The sequence below is a fragment of the Numenius arquata genome, chromosome 2, assembly GCF_964106895.1.
Source record: "Numenius arquata chromosome 2, bNumArq3.hap1.1, whole genome shotgun sequence".
In the NCBI taxonomy this organism is placed as follows: domain Eukaryota; kingdom Metazoa; phylum Chordata; class Aves; order Charadriiformes; family Scolopacidae; genus Numenius; species Numenius arquata.
Genome location: NC_133577.1, coordinates 92,683,699 through 92,704,707, shown reverse-complemented (window position 1 = coordinate 92,704,707; position 21,009 = coordinate 92,683,699). Strand labels below are relative to the sequence as shown.

Below are 21,009 nucleotides of genomic sequence, written 5' to 3'. Positions count from 1 at the left end.
CAGACACAGACTGAAATATCTCAGGCATATACTTTTGAGGTTATGGTACTTTCCTTTGATCTTTGAAAAAGTCATGAGAAAATGCTGGTCTAGTGACTATATTAGATTTTCTTTCTGCTATACCAACAAAAAAATATCTTGCTGAGATCACATCACTCTATACACATTCTGGACCAAAACACGATAAGCCAAGCAAACAAGAGTTCCTTTGTTGCTCTCAAAGAGACTGTTGAATTTTCAGCACAGTTTCTAAACAAAATGACAGTCTCACTCAGGCTTTGTTGCAAATATTTTTTTCCTTGGGCGAAGAAGTTGAAGAAGTAAACCAAACATAGTTTGTGCAGTCTATGTAAAGGATCAGTATTTTGTGACAGAATTAAAACAGAAGGAGGAGTGGTCAGTAGAAACCTTTAGACAGCTGTGTAGCAGACCCAAGATGGAATGATACAGGTTTGTACAGAAAAGCTACTATCACCTGAAAGACGATCACCAGCAAAAGAGACCTCTTTGAGGAAAAGAAAACTATTATTCTTTTGTTTGCTTAAACTAGGTTGTGCCTGTCAGATAAGGGTGTGCACAGATTCAATTTCTTGTTTCATACAGTCTAGGAATTTTCTGTTCACAAGGTGGTTCTTGCATTGGTTTCTGATTTACAATAGGAATTATTTCTTGAACCCTTTGAAATTGCAGGAGTCTTTTCAAGAGTGTAATTAAGAGGTTAAGAGCTTTCACAAAGGCAGTTCCTATAAGATAGCAACTTCTTGTATTTATTGTGTTTAACTATGCAGGTGGCATGGTTTCTGGAAGCCTCATTAACCCTTTGCTTTAGGTTAGTATAGAAGCAAAAAACTGAAAAGTGGTGACAGGGCTCATATCTCTGCCTTTTGTGGTTTTACTCAAGAAGGGTGGTCCTGTAGAGGGGCAAGCCATAATAACTGCTTTGTTACCTTAATCAATGTGAAGAGTATTATGTTAAAATCATTTTTATATAAGCATACCAATCTGATAGCTTTCTATGATGCCATAACTGGTTGGCTGGATGAGGGGAGGGCAGCAGATATCATCTACCTTGACTTCAGCAAGGCTTTTGACACTGTCTCCCATAACATCCTCATTGGAAAACTAAGGAAGTGTGGGCTGGATGAGGGGACAGTGAGGTGGATTGAGAACTGGCTATGTGACAGGACCCAAAGGGTAATGGTTAATGGAACAGGCTCAAGCTGGAGGCCTGTAACCAGTGGTGTCCCCCAGGGGTCAATACTTGGTCCAGTCCTGTTTAACATATTCATCAGTGACCTGGACGAGGGGACAGAGTGTATCCTCAGCAAGTTTGCTGATGATACCAAGTTGGGTGGGGTGGCTGACACCCCGGAGGGCTGTGCTGCCATCCAGAGAGACCTGGACAGGCTGGAGAGCTGGGCAAGGAAGAACCTCATGAGGTTCAACAGGGAAAAGTGTAAGGTGCTACACCTGGGCAAGAAGAATGTCAGGCACCAATACAGGTTAGGCGTGGACCTGCTGGAGCCAAGCTCCGAAGAGAAAGATCTGGGAGTCCTGGTAGACAGCAAAATGACAATGAGCAAGCAATGTGCTCTTGTGGCCAGGAAGGCCAACGGAATCCTGGGCTGCATAGGGAAGAGTGTGGCTAGTAGGTCGAGGGAAGTCATTCTCCCCCTCTACTCTGCACTGGTGAGGCCAAAACTGGAATACTGCATCCAGTTCTGGGCTCCCCAATTCAAGAGGGATAGGGAACTACTGGAAAGAGTCCAGCGAAGGGCAACAAAGACGATTAAGGGATTGGAGCATCTCCCTTATGAGGAAAGGCTAAGAGAGCTGGGACTCTTTAGTCTGGAGAAGAGAAGGCTGAGGGGAGACCTTATTAACGCCTATAAGTATCTCAAGGGTGGGTTGAAGGAGGAGGGAGCCAGACTCTTTTCAGTGGTTCCCAGTGACAGGACAAGGGGCAACGGGCACAAGTTGGAACATAGGAGGTTCCACTCGAATATGAGGAAGAATTTCTTCACGGTGAGGGTGACAGAGCCCTGGAACAGGCTGCCCAGGGAGGTTGTGGAGTCCCCTTCTTTGGAGATTTTCAAGACCCGCCTGGATGCAGTCCTGAGTAGCATTCTCTAAGCAATCCTGCTTCAGCAGGGGAGTTGGACTAGATGATCTATATGGTCCCTTCCAACTCTAAAAAAATTCAGTGAAATTCAGTGAAATACATACATAATCGTGTACATGTACATGCACAATATATATGTGTATAGATATGCACACACAAGTTTTCCATGTTCACCTGTAGTGAAAATTCATCACAAATTTTTGCACAAGAAGGTATTTCTGGATGATGAGCTCTCCTTATTATCTAGTTCCAGGCTCAAAAATGACAGTATAGGTATCAGTATTGATAGATACTTTAATTGATGTTAAATGGCCTGTGGCAACGTTCATGTATTGCAGGAACAAGCAACAATTTCTTCCACTTTCTTGTCCAAGTTGTAATATTGCTGGCATGCAGAACGGTGTGACAAGTTTGAGTGATAAATATTCATAAATTTCTTGATGCTTGACCTACCTCTAGAATAGATCAGTCTTCTTCAGACAGCTGACATTATTCAATAAATACTATCAAATGAGAAATGGGCACACAATAAAAAACCCCAAACCATAAGACTTATGAATTTCATCTTCAACAGCAAAAATCTGAGAAAAGCTTTGTACTGTTGCCTCAAAACAAACAAGCAACAGTATTTCACTTGTCAATATGTCACTGAAGCAACAATAAGATTAGGCAATATTAAAATCTTCTCCAATTTTAGAAAAGTCTTTGTAGTTCAATAGTCAACAACAGTGATGTGCTACTTTGTTTAATGAGGAAGTAACCAGAACATGTTGATTTTGAGATGTAGTTTTGATCTCCTCCAGCAGAAGGATATCTTCAACTTATTATATGGGCTATAATCTTCCTCTGAAATCTAGTGTGAATACAAATTACCTGGATTACTAGTCCTAACAATTCAAATGGCATTTATTTGTGTTAAGCCAAAAAGAGTAAAATATGTTCACAGGTACCACTGTTGAAAGTGAGGAACACACAATCACTTCTGTGTCACAACTCAGATCTTGGCAGCAGGGTTTGAAGTGTCACTTGAGTGCTGTCCTCCCTGTTACTCACCTTGAGCAAATGTGTTTCTTTAGAAACAGCTGGTCTCTGGATTCTGTGATTTCCACAGCATCAATATCTCCATGCTGCTTTTAAATCAAGAAGCCTTTCAGTGATTTTGAATATACTTGCATAGTCCAAAAACATTTTACATATGTATATGGATTTGTTTTTCAAATATTGTTGTTAATTGAAAGCTTGTTCTCTGTCCCGTTTTTTCATTTAATGTATATATTTGTTTAAATAGGGTTTTTTTCTCTAGTATAATTGTCTTGTCATTTCTAATTACATTCCTTATGTACCAGAATTGGCATATAATTTAAGTATTTTTGAACAAGAAGGGATTGGCAAAGCAGGCAATGATATACCAATTTATTTTATTTATTTTTTTCCCTGAACATGTTAACACAAATTTTATATTGCTAGCAACTGATAAGCTGCAGATCTCCATTTGTGAATGTTGCTAAATAAAGGAGGAAAGTGTAATTGGCATTGCTGATGGAAAAGCAAAGCATCTGCTATTCTTTTAGTGATTCTGTTGTAATACAACCCTTTCCAGTGAAGACTACAGATGAAACTTCACTCCCTGTTTATTTGCTTATTTAGGCATCATTGTTAATGAGCAGCTTTTACTGCTGCATTGTAAAACACAGTAGTAGTCAGAATCAGGATCAGATCGGGTGCTATCTCACTGCCCATGCAAAACCAGTTATGAAGGACATTTACAAGCAAGCATTATTTACTGTATCACCTGCTTTCATTCCTGTAAAATTTAAGAGGACTTTTACTGTAATGGTAGGAAATAGCGCGGAAGAGAACATAGCCCATCTTCCAAAATGCTGGGAACAGTTGATAGAGGGGAAAAAATAAACCACCTTTTCTCCCTTGACAACTTGCAAACTTGGAATTCAGGGAAGCAAATTAATTTGATTTTACAAGTAACAAGATAAGAAAATAGTGTCAATGAAATTTGTTTCAAATTACCTAACGGACTTTGTAAATTGCTTAAATTTTATTTTTAAGATATTTCAGTATTTGTGGAGCACCTAATGGTGACATCAAGTTTTACATAAAAGATTATCTAGAAATCATCCTGGATGTTCTTAATAATTGCCTGTCTGGAACAGATCAGCAAATGGATTTTTCATGTTCTCCTTACTCCTCCAAATATTTGGCATTTCAATAGAAGTTTTCATTCTTAATCCAAACAAAGAGTTGAAGACTTTGAGGGCACAGAATTCTGAAATGCTTCCAGTTCAGGCTTGAAATTAAAAAGTTTTTTTTTCAGAAATGTTAACTTTAAACGATTTTTTTTCCATTTTGATGCTTGTCTTAATAATGCTGATTTTTAGTTAAAAGATTAAACAACTTTAAAGAAATCACATTCTCTCAAGAGAACTGTTTTCATGAACAGGCAGGAGCTTTAGTTGTGGTTTTCCATGTTACACCCCATGATAATGAAGCCTACAGATGGCATTATCCTTCTGAGGAAACCAGGTACCTCAACAGGTACCCACAAACTCCCTGAGGAGGAATTTCCCACAGCTTAAATCAAGGTTGTGTGTACTCATGCATGTGTCTCTACACAAACGCAAAGATGTCTCAAAACTCACCATTGCAGTCTTCTCATTTAATCACACGTCTTAACCATCCAGGCTACTAGAGCCCTAGGGGGCACTAGATAACAGAGGAGTGACTGAAAGGTGGAGCACTAGTACAATATAAGACCACCCCTCTCAGCCACAGACATTTTTCTAGCTTGATAAACAGCTGGGAGGAAGACAGAGGTGCAAGGTTCCCTAAAAATGCATGTGCTACTATTTTATTTGGGTGCAGTCCCTAACTCGACCAGCTGTAGGGCCAATTGCTTTCAGAGTGGGGTGAAAATTGGCTGAGCTAGATCAGCAGTTCCAGGTCACTGGGTGATGTTTTCTTTCATCCAGTAGAAGCTACTAGGCATATGACTCTTTTTGTATCTTCTGAGCAATTTTTTACCATGTTTGTAAGGGACAGACAAATTTCTCAACCTCAGAACTGCTATGCAAAAATATCCCGCATGGCTGAAGCCCACCAGGACATACACCACGTGTAGGAGGAGGACAAGGAGTCGCTGTTGGAGGGGTTAGCAGTTAGGTTAGACTAGAAATATAGGCTCACACTAGATTTCCGAGGAGATCCTCCTGGGTAGCATACAGTGACAGACTGTGGCTACAGCCAGCCTAGCAAAGCAAACAGTGCTTAAGAGTGCTCCCAGGCACTGGCCATGACCGTCTGTCCTGCTGCAGTGTTAACAGGGTCCTTGGCACACTTTTGACCCATGCCAATTAACATTTGTCTGAACTTTTCCCTGGGACCATCTGGCAGTTCACACACCCCTGGGCCCGTCCCCAGTTGGTGCTCTGCATACAGCCGTCTCATTTGGGAGCCTAGGAGAGGTCACTGGCGTAGCATGGGCCGCTGCCAGCCAGTTGGCTGCAGGAGCCAGGAGTGTTCCATGCCACACCAAATGTGCTGATCTAACCGTGGACTCCTGATCTGAGTGTGCAGCCAGATTCCTAGGACAACCCAACAACTCCTCTTGGCCCCCACTTTTTCCCACCGGTGGGGATTGAGAGTACCCAGTATCAGAGCCAATCTTTGTATAAAACCAGCACTGCAACTGGCTATTTGTGCTTCATGCCATGGACAAGCATCCCAGTCCACCGTTTTGGTTTACCAAAACACCTGAGCAGCGTAGAATCATAGACTGGTTAGAGTTGGAAGGGACCTTAAAGATCATTGAGTTCCAACCCCCCTGCCATGGGCAGGGACACCTCCACTAGAGCAGGCTGCTCATGAAGAGAAACGCTCAGAATTGAAACTCCCAGAGCTGCAGAGACCTCCCCATGTAAAACTGAGCACTGGGCCAGAAACAAATGCTCCTAAACTGCCACTTGTGACTTTTCTTTTTTGGTCTTGCTTCTGTGACACAGGGTTTTCTGTATCAGTCTTGTAGAAGCCCATGCAGGGGCAGAGCTGAAAGTGAGCTGTGGGAACTGCTGCGCTGGTGTGTTGCAATTAAGCATTTACAATAGCCCTAGCATTTTCCCTGTGGACTGAAGGGGATATCCTGTGTAAAGGGGCCATGTTTGAAAAACATGGCTCACAATAGCCAGCTATATTTTCATTACAGAGCCAGTTTTGATGTTACTTGCCATTACTTAAATGGGGCTTTAGCCCAACTTCTATGAACAAACGCTGTCGAAGATGGTGGGGCTGCAGTTGACCCCGTCTTGCCCATTATACCCGCCCCAGAGAGGCCTTGTCCCCAGCCTCCGTCCATCACTACCCGGCACCTCGTGGAGAGGCTTGTCTGCAGCTCCCTGGGTAACAGCCGGGTACGGAGAGGAGCAAGGTGGTAGGAAAGGGAGGAGAGCACCCCGTCATTAATCTGCTGCCCCTTTTCATTTGGTTTTACCTCTCCTATTTTAAACTTAAATGTCAGAAGAAATATTTTGTCCTTGACTTCTTTATCTGGCTTTGTGGCTCTGCTCTTCTCTGGTCCCTTTGTTGTATTCAGGCCCTCCTGCATTGCAAGGAGATGCAATCTGCATAATGGCTGTTTATTTCAGAAGGGAGGATGACCTGGGAGAAATCTCCTTCCTGATCCCATAACTAGTGTTTAATTTAAACCTGAATGAATGAGCAAAACACACCAACAAGACATTAAGGCTTTTCTTGATCACAAGGTACATCCAGGTTGTAGCTGGGCTTGCTCTTGACAGAAGACTCAGAAAGAGGAAAAAAATATATATTCCCTTAGAAACCTACCAGTGGCATAAAACTAAGTATCCGGTCATACTGAATTGATAAAAAAATGCAAATCAAATATTTTTCAAACATCTGCCTTCGCTCATTCCAGAGTACCAGTCAATGAGTCCTTTTTACAATTCTATATGAATAATATCTTTTCATAATTTATGCACATGGTTGTAGCATTCACAGTATGTCACAGGAAACACCAGTGGGATACAGGCCACATAGCTCAAGCATTTACTTTGAAAGGTTTGGACATTTTAAGTGAGCTCATGGTGAATTTCATACTGGCTGCTTTATTTACATGCTGCCTATCAGAAGAGATCAAGCATTTCTGTTTCCCTAAATTGGCTCTCTCTGGAATATAATAGCAGCTTTCAAACTCACCACATGTTATCTATATATTTTCAATTATAAATAGGGTCATGTTTGTGAGTTAATGGGTTTAGTTCTGGAAGTGCCAAAACTTTGATCAACACATGTAAAACAATTGGCTGAAAACAGCGATTTTGATCAATGCTTTATACATCAGTGTGCATTGCCTGCAGTATGACAGGAAACATAACCACTGCTGAAACCTTTTAATATCTGCAAGAGGGAAAACGGTACTTGGAAATTTTAAAAAGATTAGATAACAAAAGAGCACTTGAGGCAGTACTTCTTACAAGCACTTGCAGGATATGTAATCCTGTTATAAGACCTGCGGCACAAATCATCATAGCTTCTTGATTTCTTCCAAAGTTTATTTAAACAATAATCCAACTACCTAGAATCTCATTTCTGTTACAGCAGTCCTATCTTTCTTCCTATGTTGTGTATTTTGTTTACATAGCCAGTGGTGGGTTTATATTTGGAAACTTCAGCTATAAAGAAAATCCGTTCCTTGATTTGCCACCACATATTGGTCAGGTAAAAATCCTGGTCTCACTGACGTGCCATTTCAGCCACGGAGTCACATATAAACAAGTGGCTGTTGGCTTTGCCACGTGGCCGGGCATCCTGTGAGTAATTTCTGTGGAGTCAATGGGGATGTTGGAGCTGCAACCTTGGGGTGGAACGAGATGTTAGCTGTAATACAGTAACACATTTAGGTTGAATAAAGCCTCCATTCTTTAATCAGCGTAGCTGTCAAACTAAGGCAACTGTAACTTCTTAGTTTACATATCAGCATCACCCAGGGAAGAAATGTACTTCTGACTGAACACAAAGAAACCTCATCTACTCATTCAAATTATACCTTATTTGAAAACACAGGCGTAGCATGGTTGTTGCCCGGGGAATGGCGGAGGTACAGCATGAGTATTTCTAAACATTTCCAGCCTCACCCATTTGTTGACAGACCCTTGAGTTATTTTGGAAGCTGTCTCTGCTGCCTGCCATGTCAGTTATTATTTTGAAATTTTAATTGTACAAGGGCTTTGACACTGAACTTTATAAATTTGTTCCAACTGACCTTGTCTCAGTTATTTGCCAGCCTGGCACAGAGCCTTAGCGATCATTATTTGTTCTCATGCAGTAGGTAGGAGCAGCGTGGAGCAGGAGATAGAATGGACCTGACATTTTACATGACTGTAAATGAAGAAGCAGCTTTAAATAAAGAGATTAGTATGCCCACCACAAAGAGTATTGCATTTCTCTCAAACAGACCAAATTTCGGTTGTACAGAATTACTTCTTTGTACCCTGGGTGTGTCTGTTTGTTCTGTAATGTTTTCAAACCTCTATTTAAATTTATTTCTGTTTTACCATTCACTTAATTACTCCTCTGTACAGACATCTTCAAGAACAGTTTTAGAGCGTGGCTTTCATGTTTGGAACAAGGTACAAGTCCCTACAACACATTAAAAGCAGAAAAAGTGTATCGGAGTACAGATCACCGGCTGGATGTTTCGCAGAGTTTCAGAAATCTGAAGCACACTTTTGAATACTTCCCTGAAAGCATCACAACGGGAAAGCAAAATAGAGCAAAAGCAAAAGCCAATGAATATATGACATAATATTTCTAGCACCACATCTGCAAAAGGTTCAGTAGATTTAATCCTTATTTACACAAGTGTGAGAGCAAGATATCACCTGCAGGCTCTGAAAAGGTACGATGTGCAGTTGAGCTCCCTCTGTTGGCTCTGCAGCAACTGAAGTGTATTTCACAATTTCTTTTTCAAAGTAAATAAATCACATTGCCAACACTGATCTTTAATTAAAAACAAACAAACAAACAAACAAAAACAAAAACATTTTGCTCCACTACTAAAAAATGTGAACTTCAGTGCTCATTAGAATCATTGGAATAAACAGTATGTAAGAAAAGGTAAAATGAGAACAGAGACTTAGAAGTGAATTTTATTTTTGGCTCCTAGAATGGGTGTCTAGTGTATGGAAATCCTAATCATCTTGCAGCTCAGTCATTTATAGGTTCTGAAAGAGAATCTCTGGCTGAATTTCTTACACTATTTTATTCCAGATGATTGTCAAATAATGAGGAAAGGAAACAAATTCATACCCGGTCTGTAGAAAGACTGTGCTTAAGAATTACCAGTGTGTGCTCTCAGTAAGTTGATGGCTCCAAAGGAGAGCTGTCTGTGGAGAGCCAGCTGACAAGGGGACTTGTAAACATGATGTGAGGTCTCAGGGGTGCAGTTGCAAACAAGGTGGAAATGTAGAATCTCCAGGAAATGAAAAATGGACATGGCAACTCATGTCCGTCCTTTGGGGTTGTGTTCTTGGTGATAACTTCTGATATCCATTGTGTAAGTCCACTGTTCTTTTCTCAGAGTCAATTTTCTCTATTTCTTTTTTTCCTAGACGTCTGGATGCCAACCACATCAACTATGTGCCCCCCAACTGCTTCAATGGCTTGGTCTCCCTTAGACACCTGTGGCTAGATGATAATTCTTTGACAGAAATTCCCGTCCAAGCTTTTAGAAGTTTACCAGCACTTCAGGCAATGACATTGGCACTGAATAAAATTCATTACATACCAGACTATGCTTTTGGAAACCTCTCTAGTTTGGTAGTTCTGTAAGTTTTATCAATTGTTTTTTAGCCACAATCTCTGCTTCTTTGCAGGGCTTTGACCAGTTTGTGATAAATGACTTGAAGATGCAATGTTTAATTTAGACGTTGCCTGAGACAAACTTTAATAATTACATATTCCCCTAGTACCTCCCCACTTGACAAATGATAGGTAAAGAGGTATATACCTGAGTTAATTAAATGTCTGTTTCGTTCTTAAATTCTTAGGATTAAATTGATATCTTGGGGCTATAATCTGCAGTTTCCCTTCTACATTTGCACTAGGCTTAGTGATATTCCTTTACCAAGTGGTCAATTCCATTTGTTGCAGAAAATTGGTTTTTTGAAAGATAAATTTTCTGGCTTGTACATATACTACAAAACAAAAATTTTAAAAATTGTCTTGGATAAAAAGATTTTTACAGCTTCCCACACTTAAACTAGCATTTGCTAAATCACTTGTTTTGATCTAGCTTAAAAGTTTCCATCCCCAGTAAAGAACTATGTAAGGGAACTAAAAAAATCACCCTATCTGGTCAGCAAAACAACAGGAAGAGATGAATTGTGTGCCCTCAGACTCTAAGGCAGTGTGTACTGAATGAGGGAAGATTAGAAAAAGGAAATGAACTGAAAGCTTTCTGGGTGACTTGGAAATGCTGTCCAGTAGAAAAAGTATGCATTTCCCTTCATAGAAAGTATATGTAGTTTTTTATTTTGTTATTTTTGCATAACAGTTCAACCAGATGAAACATGCGTAGCTCGCACCAAAATCTAGAAGGAATACTATGGAACGCATTTGCAGCTTTTTATCTTCTGGGAATGTACCAAGTGGAAAAAATTCTAGACTGGTTGGAGAAACTGAGGAGGGGAAGTGAGGTGGATAAGTTATTTCAGGATACTTTGGAAAATGTTAGCATTATTAAAGAGAGAATAATATATTCAAGCTTTACAAGCTGTCTGAAGCCATAGTCTGTAAGACACAGCGTATTTTAGCGTATTCTAGCCCCAGTGTGAGCACTGAACCTGGCACATGCCAGGGTTCTCTATTGACAGTTATAATCACCATCTCTTCCTAGTGCTTAATATATTCATATAAACATATAGGGCACCAAAAATGGGGGGCAACAGCTGCCTTGTGCCACAAAATATTTGCTTTCTGTTTACACTAAGCATCAATCCCATTCAAGTTAAAGAGTGGATGGGCTTGTCATTTGACTGAGCTTTTAGACTTATGCCAGTAATGCTAAAGACAAAAGACTTGTTTGAACATCATTCTCTAGATCCTTACCAGAAATACAGTGATAAGAGGACAGTTAAGAAATGCAGAAGAAAATTATTTCTTTTCATGCCTTGATTGCTCCTCCTCAGTTAGGTTTCCTTATTTTAGATCTGCCTTGCTTATTTCTAATCTTCTGGGCTTCATACTGATTAATAATTGAATAATTCCTTGTCATCTACAACATCTGATATTTTTGGCTCATCAAAAGTCTTCGTGTGTGGTTCTGCTTTCTTTTGTTTGCTACTCTATTCTGTCTGGCAAATTTTAAAGTCAGTGCAAAAATGCATGGTCAGTTGGAGCAGGTTTGAGGCTCTATCATGACAAAGATGAAACATAATTGGAATTTAGAGATGCGCTCTTCATGCTAACTAAAGCATTAAAGTTCAGTTTAGTAATTTAAAAAAAAAAAAAAAAAGTTGGTTAAGTTTCTTCCTAGGAGAGAAAAAACTCACAGAACATTTGCATTTTGCCATCAGAATGCCTGTCTGTCTACCTGGACAGGTAGACTCAATTATTGTAGGTTCTGTAGAATATTTAAAGAGCCTCTGATCTTTAACAGTATTTTCAGAGCAGAATGAAGCATTGAAGGGGAAGTGTCTGGCAGCCCCTAATTCACAGACCTTCTTTTCTTTTAAAGTGCTACTCCTGTAGTTTCCCTCCACTATAAGGGTAGAGTGTCAGGAAAAAAATAAAAGGAAAAATCTGGGAAAAAGGCATCCTTTTTAAAAAACAACCTGAAGTGGCTCCAAGTTGTATCTGCTTACGTTAATGAGCTTCACACAGAGTGGGGGGGTTCCACGTTGGTCTAAAAGACATAGAAGTAGGCAGCATTCAGAGCCTTCATGCGGGCTTGAAATATGTAACAAAATTGCTTTCAATTGCTACACATTTGCGAAAGTAGTTGTTGATTTTTATAGTTTCAAAGGAAGGCAAGTTACAGCACTTTTATGATTTGTTAGTTTACTCATCTCAGTGAAGCTACGACTTTTTTTGTCCTGTGGCTTTGTGTCTTCTTTCATTCTGCAAGCATAATGCCCCTTTGCTGTCTGCCGTATTGCCCATCTCCTCACCTGCTCCTGTTCTGTGCCATACCCTCTAACACCCTCTGAATATACATCTTCCAAATACACACCCCACACAGAGTTTTTAAGGCAACCTGTTAATTAACCACCACTGAGAATATGTCTACGATTCCCGGTATTCGATATGCAAGCCCCAGCCTGGAACTCCAGGATATACCCTTCTTAAACAATCCAGGTGGTTTTAAAGCAAATCCCTTCTATGAAACCAAATGGAAGCTTGTGTGAGTGGGGAGATACTGGGAAAAAGCAGGGAGGGTGGCGGAGGTACCTCTATACATGCTCTTGCAAAAGCATGACTTGCATATAATCAGTGCATGCCTGAAAATAAGTTTCTTTTGATTTAACCATCAAAATGTTTTGCTTAAGTCCACTGTGCGCAGTGTGCTTTCCTGACTGTGTGCTTAATGTTCCCCTGCAGACATCTCCATAACAATAGAATCTACTCCCTGGGAAAGAAATGCTTTGATGGGCTCCACAGCCTAGAGACTTTGTGAGTTGACCTCTTATTTGTTCCTTTTTTTTTTTTTTTTTAAGTGTTTTCATTAATATTCTGAAAGAATAAAAATAGCCTAAAAGCCAAATGTGGTTTTTGGCTTGCCTAATTGCTACAGGATCTAAGTGATGGTGTACAATGACTCTATGTAGCAAATCCTATTTTTGACTGTAAAATTAGTTTGCCTTTTTAATAAGCATTGTCAATTGATAAATTGTTGGAAGGACAGTTGAAAACTGTACTGAGCCCTGAAAAAGAAGTGGCTATTCATGAACAGTTACGTTTGCATAGTTTAGTACTATTTCCTTGTCTTGTTTAATCAAAAAGCTAATAGCTAGATTGGGAAATTTTCACAATGAAAAGCTGTCACATTAAGAATCTGTCTTGCCATAGAGAAGGGTTATAAAATTAGATGGTTTTATTTTTTTATCCCTGGAAAAAGCAAAAGTGCCAGGTAGCCAAATTATGCATGTGTTTTACAAGGAGGGAAGACGAATGTTTCAGTTCTATCCAAGTTTTTGTCTTTAAAGAGCTCTGATGAAGAATAGCGCTGGTAAAGATTGAAATTTCCACAAGTTTTCCCTATAGTTCTGTTCAGACCAATTGAGTTTTCTAACAAAAAATAATTCTACAGAAGAACATCAGACAGGTACACAGTGCTGATGGTTAGCGCAAAGTATTTCACTACAGAGTTAATCGAATAAAGATGTTGCCTGTGAGAGTAGACCACAAACCCCCAAAATGCTACAGGGACAGTAAAACATTGCATATCCTTTCCCCTGGCACCTGCAAGAATCAGCTGCATCATTTTCAGAGATTTTAGATATTTTGCTCAACCAGGACAGAGGTAGAAAGGCTTGTTATGAGGAACAAATGGACAAAGTTTCCAATATGAATAATGCTAGTCTAAAAGTGACTATTTACTTTCTAATTCACAGAACTACGTACTGCCCACTTTCATTAAGATCAGAAAGCAAGAAGTTTGGGGCTTTTTTTTTAATCACTAGTTTTGATTACATTGATCCCTTGGCACTGAATTGCAATTTTACAATTTTGACTTTTGGCTTTTATCCGTCTGTGAGTTGAGAGGAAGTCCCTCAGTGTAGCACCGGAAAGGGGGATGGGAAAGGGAGAAGGAAAATGTAATCACTTGTTTTGTTTTTTTAAGTGAGATTCACATGGCACTTGGTCAAAAATGGGGGAAAACAGAACAATGGAATAAGTAATTGCAAACCCAGCCCCAGACACCTGGCATGAGAGAGATGAAAACATAGAGGACAGTCATGAACCTGGGAATAAGTGTAGGTGCAGCCCCTTCACCGCAGCAGGAGAACGTAGCACTTGCCTCGAGCACAGTAATTGCATACTGTGTAGACCGTTTCCAGATAGTTTCAAGATAATCTAAAGAGATCTGGGTATAAATGATGGGCGCCAGCTTTAAGATCATTTGTTTGCATCAATGCATAGGTCTGGAAGTCACATACCACTGGAGGGCAAAACCAAACCATACATGCCTGTAATCTCTTTTTGTCAATAAGCAGGAGAGAGAGATTTACAAGCAGGAAGGAAAGCCTTGTTGAGTTCAGACAGCAGTTTCCTGCCTGCATTACTTCAGCCTGATAGTATTTCAATTTCAATCTATTGTAAACTGTGATTTGTGTTTTGCCTGTTTAAAAAGGCTTTTCCTCAAGTTTTTGAGACTATGTTCTTCATAGAGCGGTGCTGGAGAGCATCACAGTAAACTGGCATATCTCAATTTTAGTTTCAGGTGTCTCATGAATGCTAAAGGATGCACATGTCATGTTGAGGGCAGAAGTAGGCTTATAGTCCATTCAGCCTACCAGAATAAAATCTAATTACAGCCACAGCATGAGCAGTTCTTAAAGCAGAGGTCACTACCCTAGCTAAATAAGTTTTTACAATTTACATGCTTAGAAATATTCTCCTTATGAATAACGACAAACCTTAAAATTAACAACACAGTTAATGGTAACGTTGAACTTACTATATGTTTTCCTACTTGTGTTAGCCAGAGGAAGATATCCCCCAATCATTTTTACCCTCCAGATTCCAATATCTCTTTTTTTACCACTTAACCATTGGCAAAAATCTCTTCAGAGATTTTTTCATCAGTGAAAAAAAAAGAAAGACTAATACAACTAGACAGTAAGTCAGAGGCAAATGAAACCTTTGTAGTGAGATGCAAAAAATGCGTAAAATGCAGCTCACTGTGCAAAGTTGTTAAATATTCTGTTTGAAAGATTTTTTTTCCAGTTAACACTTTCAAGTAATGGAAAGGATGGGCAATTTACAAAAGACCAAATCGCTTATTAGTATCTGAATCCACTTTACTTTCTTTATTGCAGAATAGCTAAGATATAACTAAAAATAGGATGCTGATAAAAAATAGGAATGATAATATGCCTTAAATAGAATTTTTTGGAAAACATCCATACACTTTTGAGGATTTCCTGGCTTTTGGCTGTATGTATTTATTCAATACATGGGAGATGATATTTCATTACAAATGCCAACAATTATATGTTATCCGTTATGCAGTGCATAACCTAAATAATAAAATCTATTTTCACACAGAGATTTAAATTACAACAGTCTGGACGAGTTCCCCACTGCTATCAGGACACTAACAAACCTAAAGGAACTGTAAGTATAGAGCTCATATTAGGAAGGAGGATGTTTTGTCTAGTGTGTGATTATTTTTTTAAATGCTGGTGATTTTATCAGTAATCCTTAAAAACTGATATCCTAGGAAAAACTAATAAACATGCCAACATGCATAAAAGCTCATTTTCAAGACTCAGTTTAGAGCATTCAAGTTCTGACAACTTTTACTTTTATACTGCATTGTGCAGTGGGTTTTTCCAGGAACTTCACCCTTGGAATACAGTAAATAATAAATGCAACTAATTCACTTTGAGTCCTAAGCACAACAGTGGGATTTTGCAAACAATCCAATGTATCACAGTCTTCTAGTCTAAGAAGAAGGTGTGGCACCCTTATTAGTTCATCAGGTTTAAATATCTTCCTTCTTCCCTCCCTTCCCTGCATTAAATTAAAGCAGTTTCTTTTCCATATAAATGGTCCTTTCTAGTGCTGTAAATAAACCACTTCTGGATGCACAGACATTGTTTGCATTAAAAAAAAAATCAACAATGAAAAGAAACCAGCCAAATTTGTTGTAAGAAACAGCTGAATTATAAAAACATGGATGAAATTATATTCACACATCATACACACAACATACACATCAATGCACATGTTCAGAATTCTTTCCGTTTGAATTATTTACTGGTTACTGGTACCATCAGCATAGATTTTTGAAAAAAATAGGTAATCATATAGTAGTTGGACATGGTTGTAGCCCCGCTACATCACAAACAGATCTTAAAGCCGCTTTAAGTAGCTACCTGGGATGTTTTCCAAAGCAGGGATCCTCAGGCAGTGTTGACTCCAGCTCTGCACCTCTAGTGCTGGCAAAGAGTACTGCTCTGGAAGAGGGAATGGGGCTCCGAGTTTCCCAGCCCAACTGCTCTCAGCTCCTGTGATGTTGTCTGTGGGCTAAAATAATTGGTATGAAATCCAGTGGCCTCAAAGGACTGCCTTTTTGCTGACCTCTGGAGCCAGTAGCCAAACGTGGATAGCCCAGGTTTGCAGTAAATGCACAGTGCCCAGTCCAGCAAGCTGCCTGATGTGCCCACTGGCCCTGTAGGACTTCACCTCTAAGGATCAAAGTACTTGTTTCATATAAGCTCCTAGGTGCAAGGGGCCTTTGGAGTGTGAAATTGCAACCTGACATCCCAAATTTGGCACAGACCATGAGACCATGTGCTTCAGTGCTTGCTTTGGGCCCTGGAAGCCGATCTTAGAAGCACAAGGTGTCTCCAGTGAGGTTGTGCTTGCCCTGCCATTCTCACCCAAGTGAGAGCCTGGACCCACAAAGGTTCAGCTCATTGCAAGGCCACCTTAGTAAGGGTATTTCTGGTTGGGACCTCATTTCTATCAGAATTTGTGCCTGGGCTGAAAACACAGAATAATTGCTTTTGACTACAGCTTGGAGGCATCCAAGGCAGCTAGTCAGAGCTGGAGATCTGCTGGCAAGTGGCCAGCGAGTCAGGGCCATATTTGTTTGATGCCACAGGGACACCATTGTCCCAGATGCTCTGCACATCAAGGTCCCAGCTGTAGGAGTAGATATCTCTCCAAAGTAACTAGGTACAGCTGTTACCCAGAGTTAATGCATACCTAATGTTTTCCAGATTGGATTTTGAAGATACCTATAGAAGCATTTTTCCCAGTGTGGCCTTAATACAGTCTTTTTACCCAGGGCTGCCGATAGATTTTACTGCTCTTTTGCTCAGTATGTGAACTGACAGGCTACAAAGTGCCTTGGGTTCCGAGAGGGTGTATCACCTGGGTACAGTGCCCTCGACACAGGCTGCACCTGGGAGCACACTCTCTTCTGAGCAGCTCTGAAGTGCTTCAGGCTCTTCTGTGCATAAATGCACTGGAATCTGCTCTTAACTGATGATGGGGCTGCTCCCTCTCTCTGACTCAAGTGAGAATGGGGATGAGGGGCCAGATACTGTCCTGGGAAGCAGTCGTGCCATTTCCCTAGCTTTCCTGCCATGGAAGGAATCCCATTTAGTACAGCCACAAAACCAGTCTATTTGCTGGTTCTAAGATTAAATGGGATCCTCGTGTTGCTTGGAGTCTGCATCTGCATGGATGCAGTTTTTATTGCATGCAAAAAAACTAGGGATTTAGAGCTACTCTTAGCACAATACCTAAACAAGTAAAACCAGTAGTGTGGGACCTGTTCAAGTAATGGCCAAGTGTGCTTGCCTCAGTGAACAATTTGAGGTTTTCTAAATGCATAAATTTAAGCTGGGAAGCCTTTTTCATACCCGAATGAACTAATGGGAGTTTCCCACACAAATCATCATTGTTCTTTTGAAATCTTAGTTGTTTCTTTTGTTTTTCACAATGGAGAATTACTCATATGAATAAAATCCAGTAATTAATGATGAGACAAAGATTTGGCCCTCTGTCCAGCATGCACAACTACATTGGGTAGTTTGTTCATGTCCACATTTAAAATATTTCAACAAAAAGGTGGTTGTGGGAGGCTCAACATATTACAGTATAATGTATAAAATCATTTACCTGATAAACTTGTGCAATCCATTATTATCCCAGTGAAAGAAATAGTTGCAGTTTAACAAGCATAGGGGGAAATATATATACTATTTTATTGTTATTTATTTAATTATTAATATTTAACTATTAATGTTATTAGTTCATATGTGTGTGTGTATATTTACATTGTGTCTGTATACACACATAGATTCATAGGTCCGTGACATACAGCTACAAAGCAGTTTCCAACTGAGGACATCTGAATTTTAAAATGCCATTTTGCAGATTAATTCATCTGAATGGTTTTGCTCATTTAGAAAAGTGCAGAATTCCAGCTATTTCATTGCTTTTTTTTCTTTTGCTTTTTTCAGTTCTGTCCTATGCCAGAAAGCAAGGTCGTACCCCGACATACAGATACTTTTCTTATTACAAAAAAAAATAATTGTTCATTGTGAATACTGATTGTGCCTTTACTTTTTTTTTTCTTACTGTACATTTTTCCTTTTGTAGGGGATTTCATAGCAATAACATCAAGTCAATACCTGAGCGTGCATTTGTGGGTAATCCATCACTTATTACAATGTAAGTGATAATAGTCTTTTCAGTGACTCTTCTTGTTAAAGAACATGGAACTAAGTATCGTATTGGTCTCCGTGTGAGTGTACTGTGTAGCCCATCATTATAACAAGCAAACAAGATCATATCTTTCCAACTTTCTGTAAAGAATAGCAGTTTACATGCCCTGTTGAAGGAAAGCAAATGGTGTTCTCTGGCCTTTGACCTTTTACTTGAACTTTTTCTTCTAAGTCTCTTAACATTACTGCCAATGTAGAAGCTAGCAAAAATTTCTCTTGATGGATACCAGATTCCGTTGTCTTACATGAGAAGGCATTTAATGGGCACACCTCAAAATAAGAAATTGTAAAATAAATATAAGAAAAATAGTGACTCATCTTGAGCAATATTGCTCTATGAGCAAAAGCAGCGAAAGGCTTCAAAGGTGCAAGGGAACCTCTTCTGAGTATATGAGGTTCTGAGTTATTCACCTGATACCTTAAATTTGTGTCAGCTCTTCGTATTTGGATTTCTATCTTTGCAAACCCGGGAGACAGAGAGAATATTTTGTTGACTGTCCTCTGACTTTAAAACCAAGAAAACAATGACTACTTGAATATTCAAAATGTGACAAGTGGTTGATGGATATAGATTAGTGGGTGAGAAAAGCCCAGAGGTGCATCTCTGCTACACAGGTGCACAGTCTGTGATTCATCATAGAGAGTTTACTCTTTGCTTAGAGTATAATCATGTAATATATTTGGAGTATTTTAAAATATTTTTCATAAAATGTCTTTTTATCCTCTTTTTGCAGACATTTTTATGATAACCCTATCCAGCTTGTTGGAAAATCTGCTTTTCAACACTTACCAGAACTCAGAACTCTGTAGGTGTTTACTTTTTTATTTTCATTTTCTTTATATATCACAATATTAGAATTATCTCACACTTCCCTCACCACAATTGTACTGAAATTATGTTTTTAAAATCCAGGACTTTAAATGGTGCTTCACAGATAACAGAGTTTCCTGATCTGACAGGGACTACAAGTCTGGAGAGTTTGTAAGTGCTAGAGAAATACTTTTTCTTTTTTTTGCATATTGACTTATTCTAAATGATGTCCTAAAAAATATATTGGTTTTGCGATCTTTAAAAAGGAGTCTTTATTTCTTTTTTTTTTTTTAAATACTTTCAACAGGACACTCACAGGAGCACAGATCACCTCTCTCCCCAAATCAGCTTGTGACCAGTTACCTAATCTCCAAGTGCTGTACGTTTCAGTAAGATTATTAACATCACATTATTGCAAGAGATTAATGGAAAAATTAAAGCATTGCAATTTCAAAATTACCCGATTTCTGCTATTTATGTGTGTTAACGTTACTACTTAGGAATTCAGCTCAAGGAGCGGGCCCCCATGTTACTGAAAAAGTTCACAACCCACTTATCAGTTAGGATTTCCCATACATTGCTGAAAAAGGTAATTACTTTGCTATTTTTAGGAAAGGGTAAAACAGTTCTTGATTTTGTTTAAAAAACAGAACTACCTTATTTTCATTCATTCTCTCCCTACAATAGTCTGGGGTCTTTTTTCCCTCACTGAGGCAGATAACTCAGTGAAGTGAATGGAAAATACGAATAGGGAGTGCAGTTTTGAGTCCTTGTTATGCTCCTCTTCTAGTTTCTTTTCCAACCAGACATAAGTAGCTGACTGAAATTTTAATAGCCTATTGCTTGGCATAGTTGGGACATAGTTTTTATACTAAATATCCAATATTATTTAAGCTTGGAAACTTCCTTGGAGTTTGCTTAATCACTAACAAAAGTAATCATTCTGTCTGCTTCTTTGAGAATGAGCCAACAGCACTTTCCTCTATGTATTACATCACTAGGAATGTATTTGGTATTAGTTCTCTGGCCAACGTTGCAATAGCATTAATTCTAACACGTTATTTGAATACCAGCGTGGATGTCATGAACATTTCCAGAAAAAATTAAGTTTTAGTTGATGGACTCATTATAATAATTTCCAGAATGATAAAAGGCAGAAACAGAGTCTGTTGCCAGAAGAAAGTCTGCACACAGGCTTAAGTTTAAATATGTGCTGTATTATTCAAAAACAATAAATAATCTCAAAACAGAAGGCAAATAAATACTATAGTAATTAATAACTTGTACAGTTCACAGTAGATTAGGACTGTCCATTGAAAGGTCACATATTTTATTATGTATTATTAAAGCTGATATTTAAAAGGGCGGGGAACCATTTTGACAGTAATGTCTTGTAGGCAGAGTTGCTCTTTCCCCATTCCCATCAGACTGGAATGAGCCTGCCAAGCCCACATTTAGGTTTGCGTGTTACTTTTGCCCGTGACATGAAGTATAAGTGTGCTGAACCCCACAAGTTACTCAGAGACTGTGGTCTTGAAAGGGGTTTCCTGGCTCAGATATGTGCACAGACACTACAAGCGCAA

At 39.3% G+C, this 21,009-nt stretch overlaps 1 protein-coding gene across 1 annotated transcript in view; it reads left to right on the top strand.

Annotated features, from left to right (window-relative positions):
- The window catches only part of LGR5 (leucine rich repeat containing G protein-coupled receptor 5), a 92,704-nt gene that overhangs the window by 57,004 nt on the left and 14,691 nt on the right, over positions 1-21,009 (top strand). Inside the window, exons 5-11 of the mRNA XM_074164418.1 lie at positions 9,760-9,975; positions 12,749-12,820; positions 15,419-15,487; positions 18,491-18,562; positions 19,350-19,421; positions 19,529-19,597; positions 19,734-19,805. Of these exons, the coding sequence (XP_074020519.1) occupies positions 9,760-9,975; positions 12,749-12,820; positions 15,419-15,487; positions 18,491-18,562; positions 19,350-19,421; positions 19,529-19,597; positions 19,734-19,805 (642 nt within the window). The remainder of the gene's footprint in view (positions 1-9,759; positions 9,976-12,748; positions 12,821-15,418; positions 15,488-18,490; positions 18,563-19,349; positions 19,422-19,528; positions 19,598-19,733; positions 19,806-21,009) is intronic.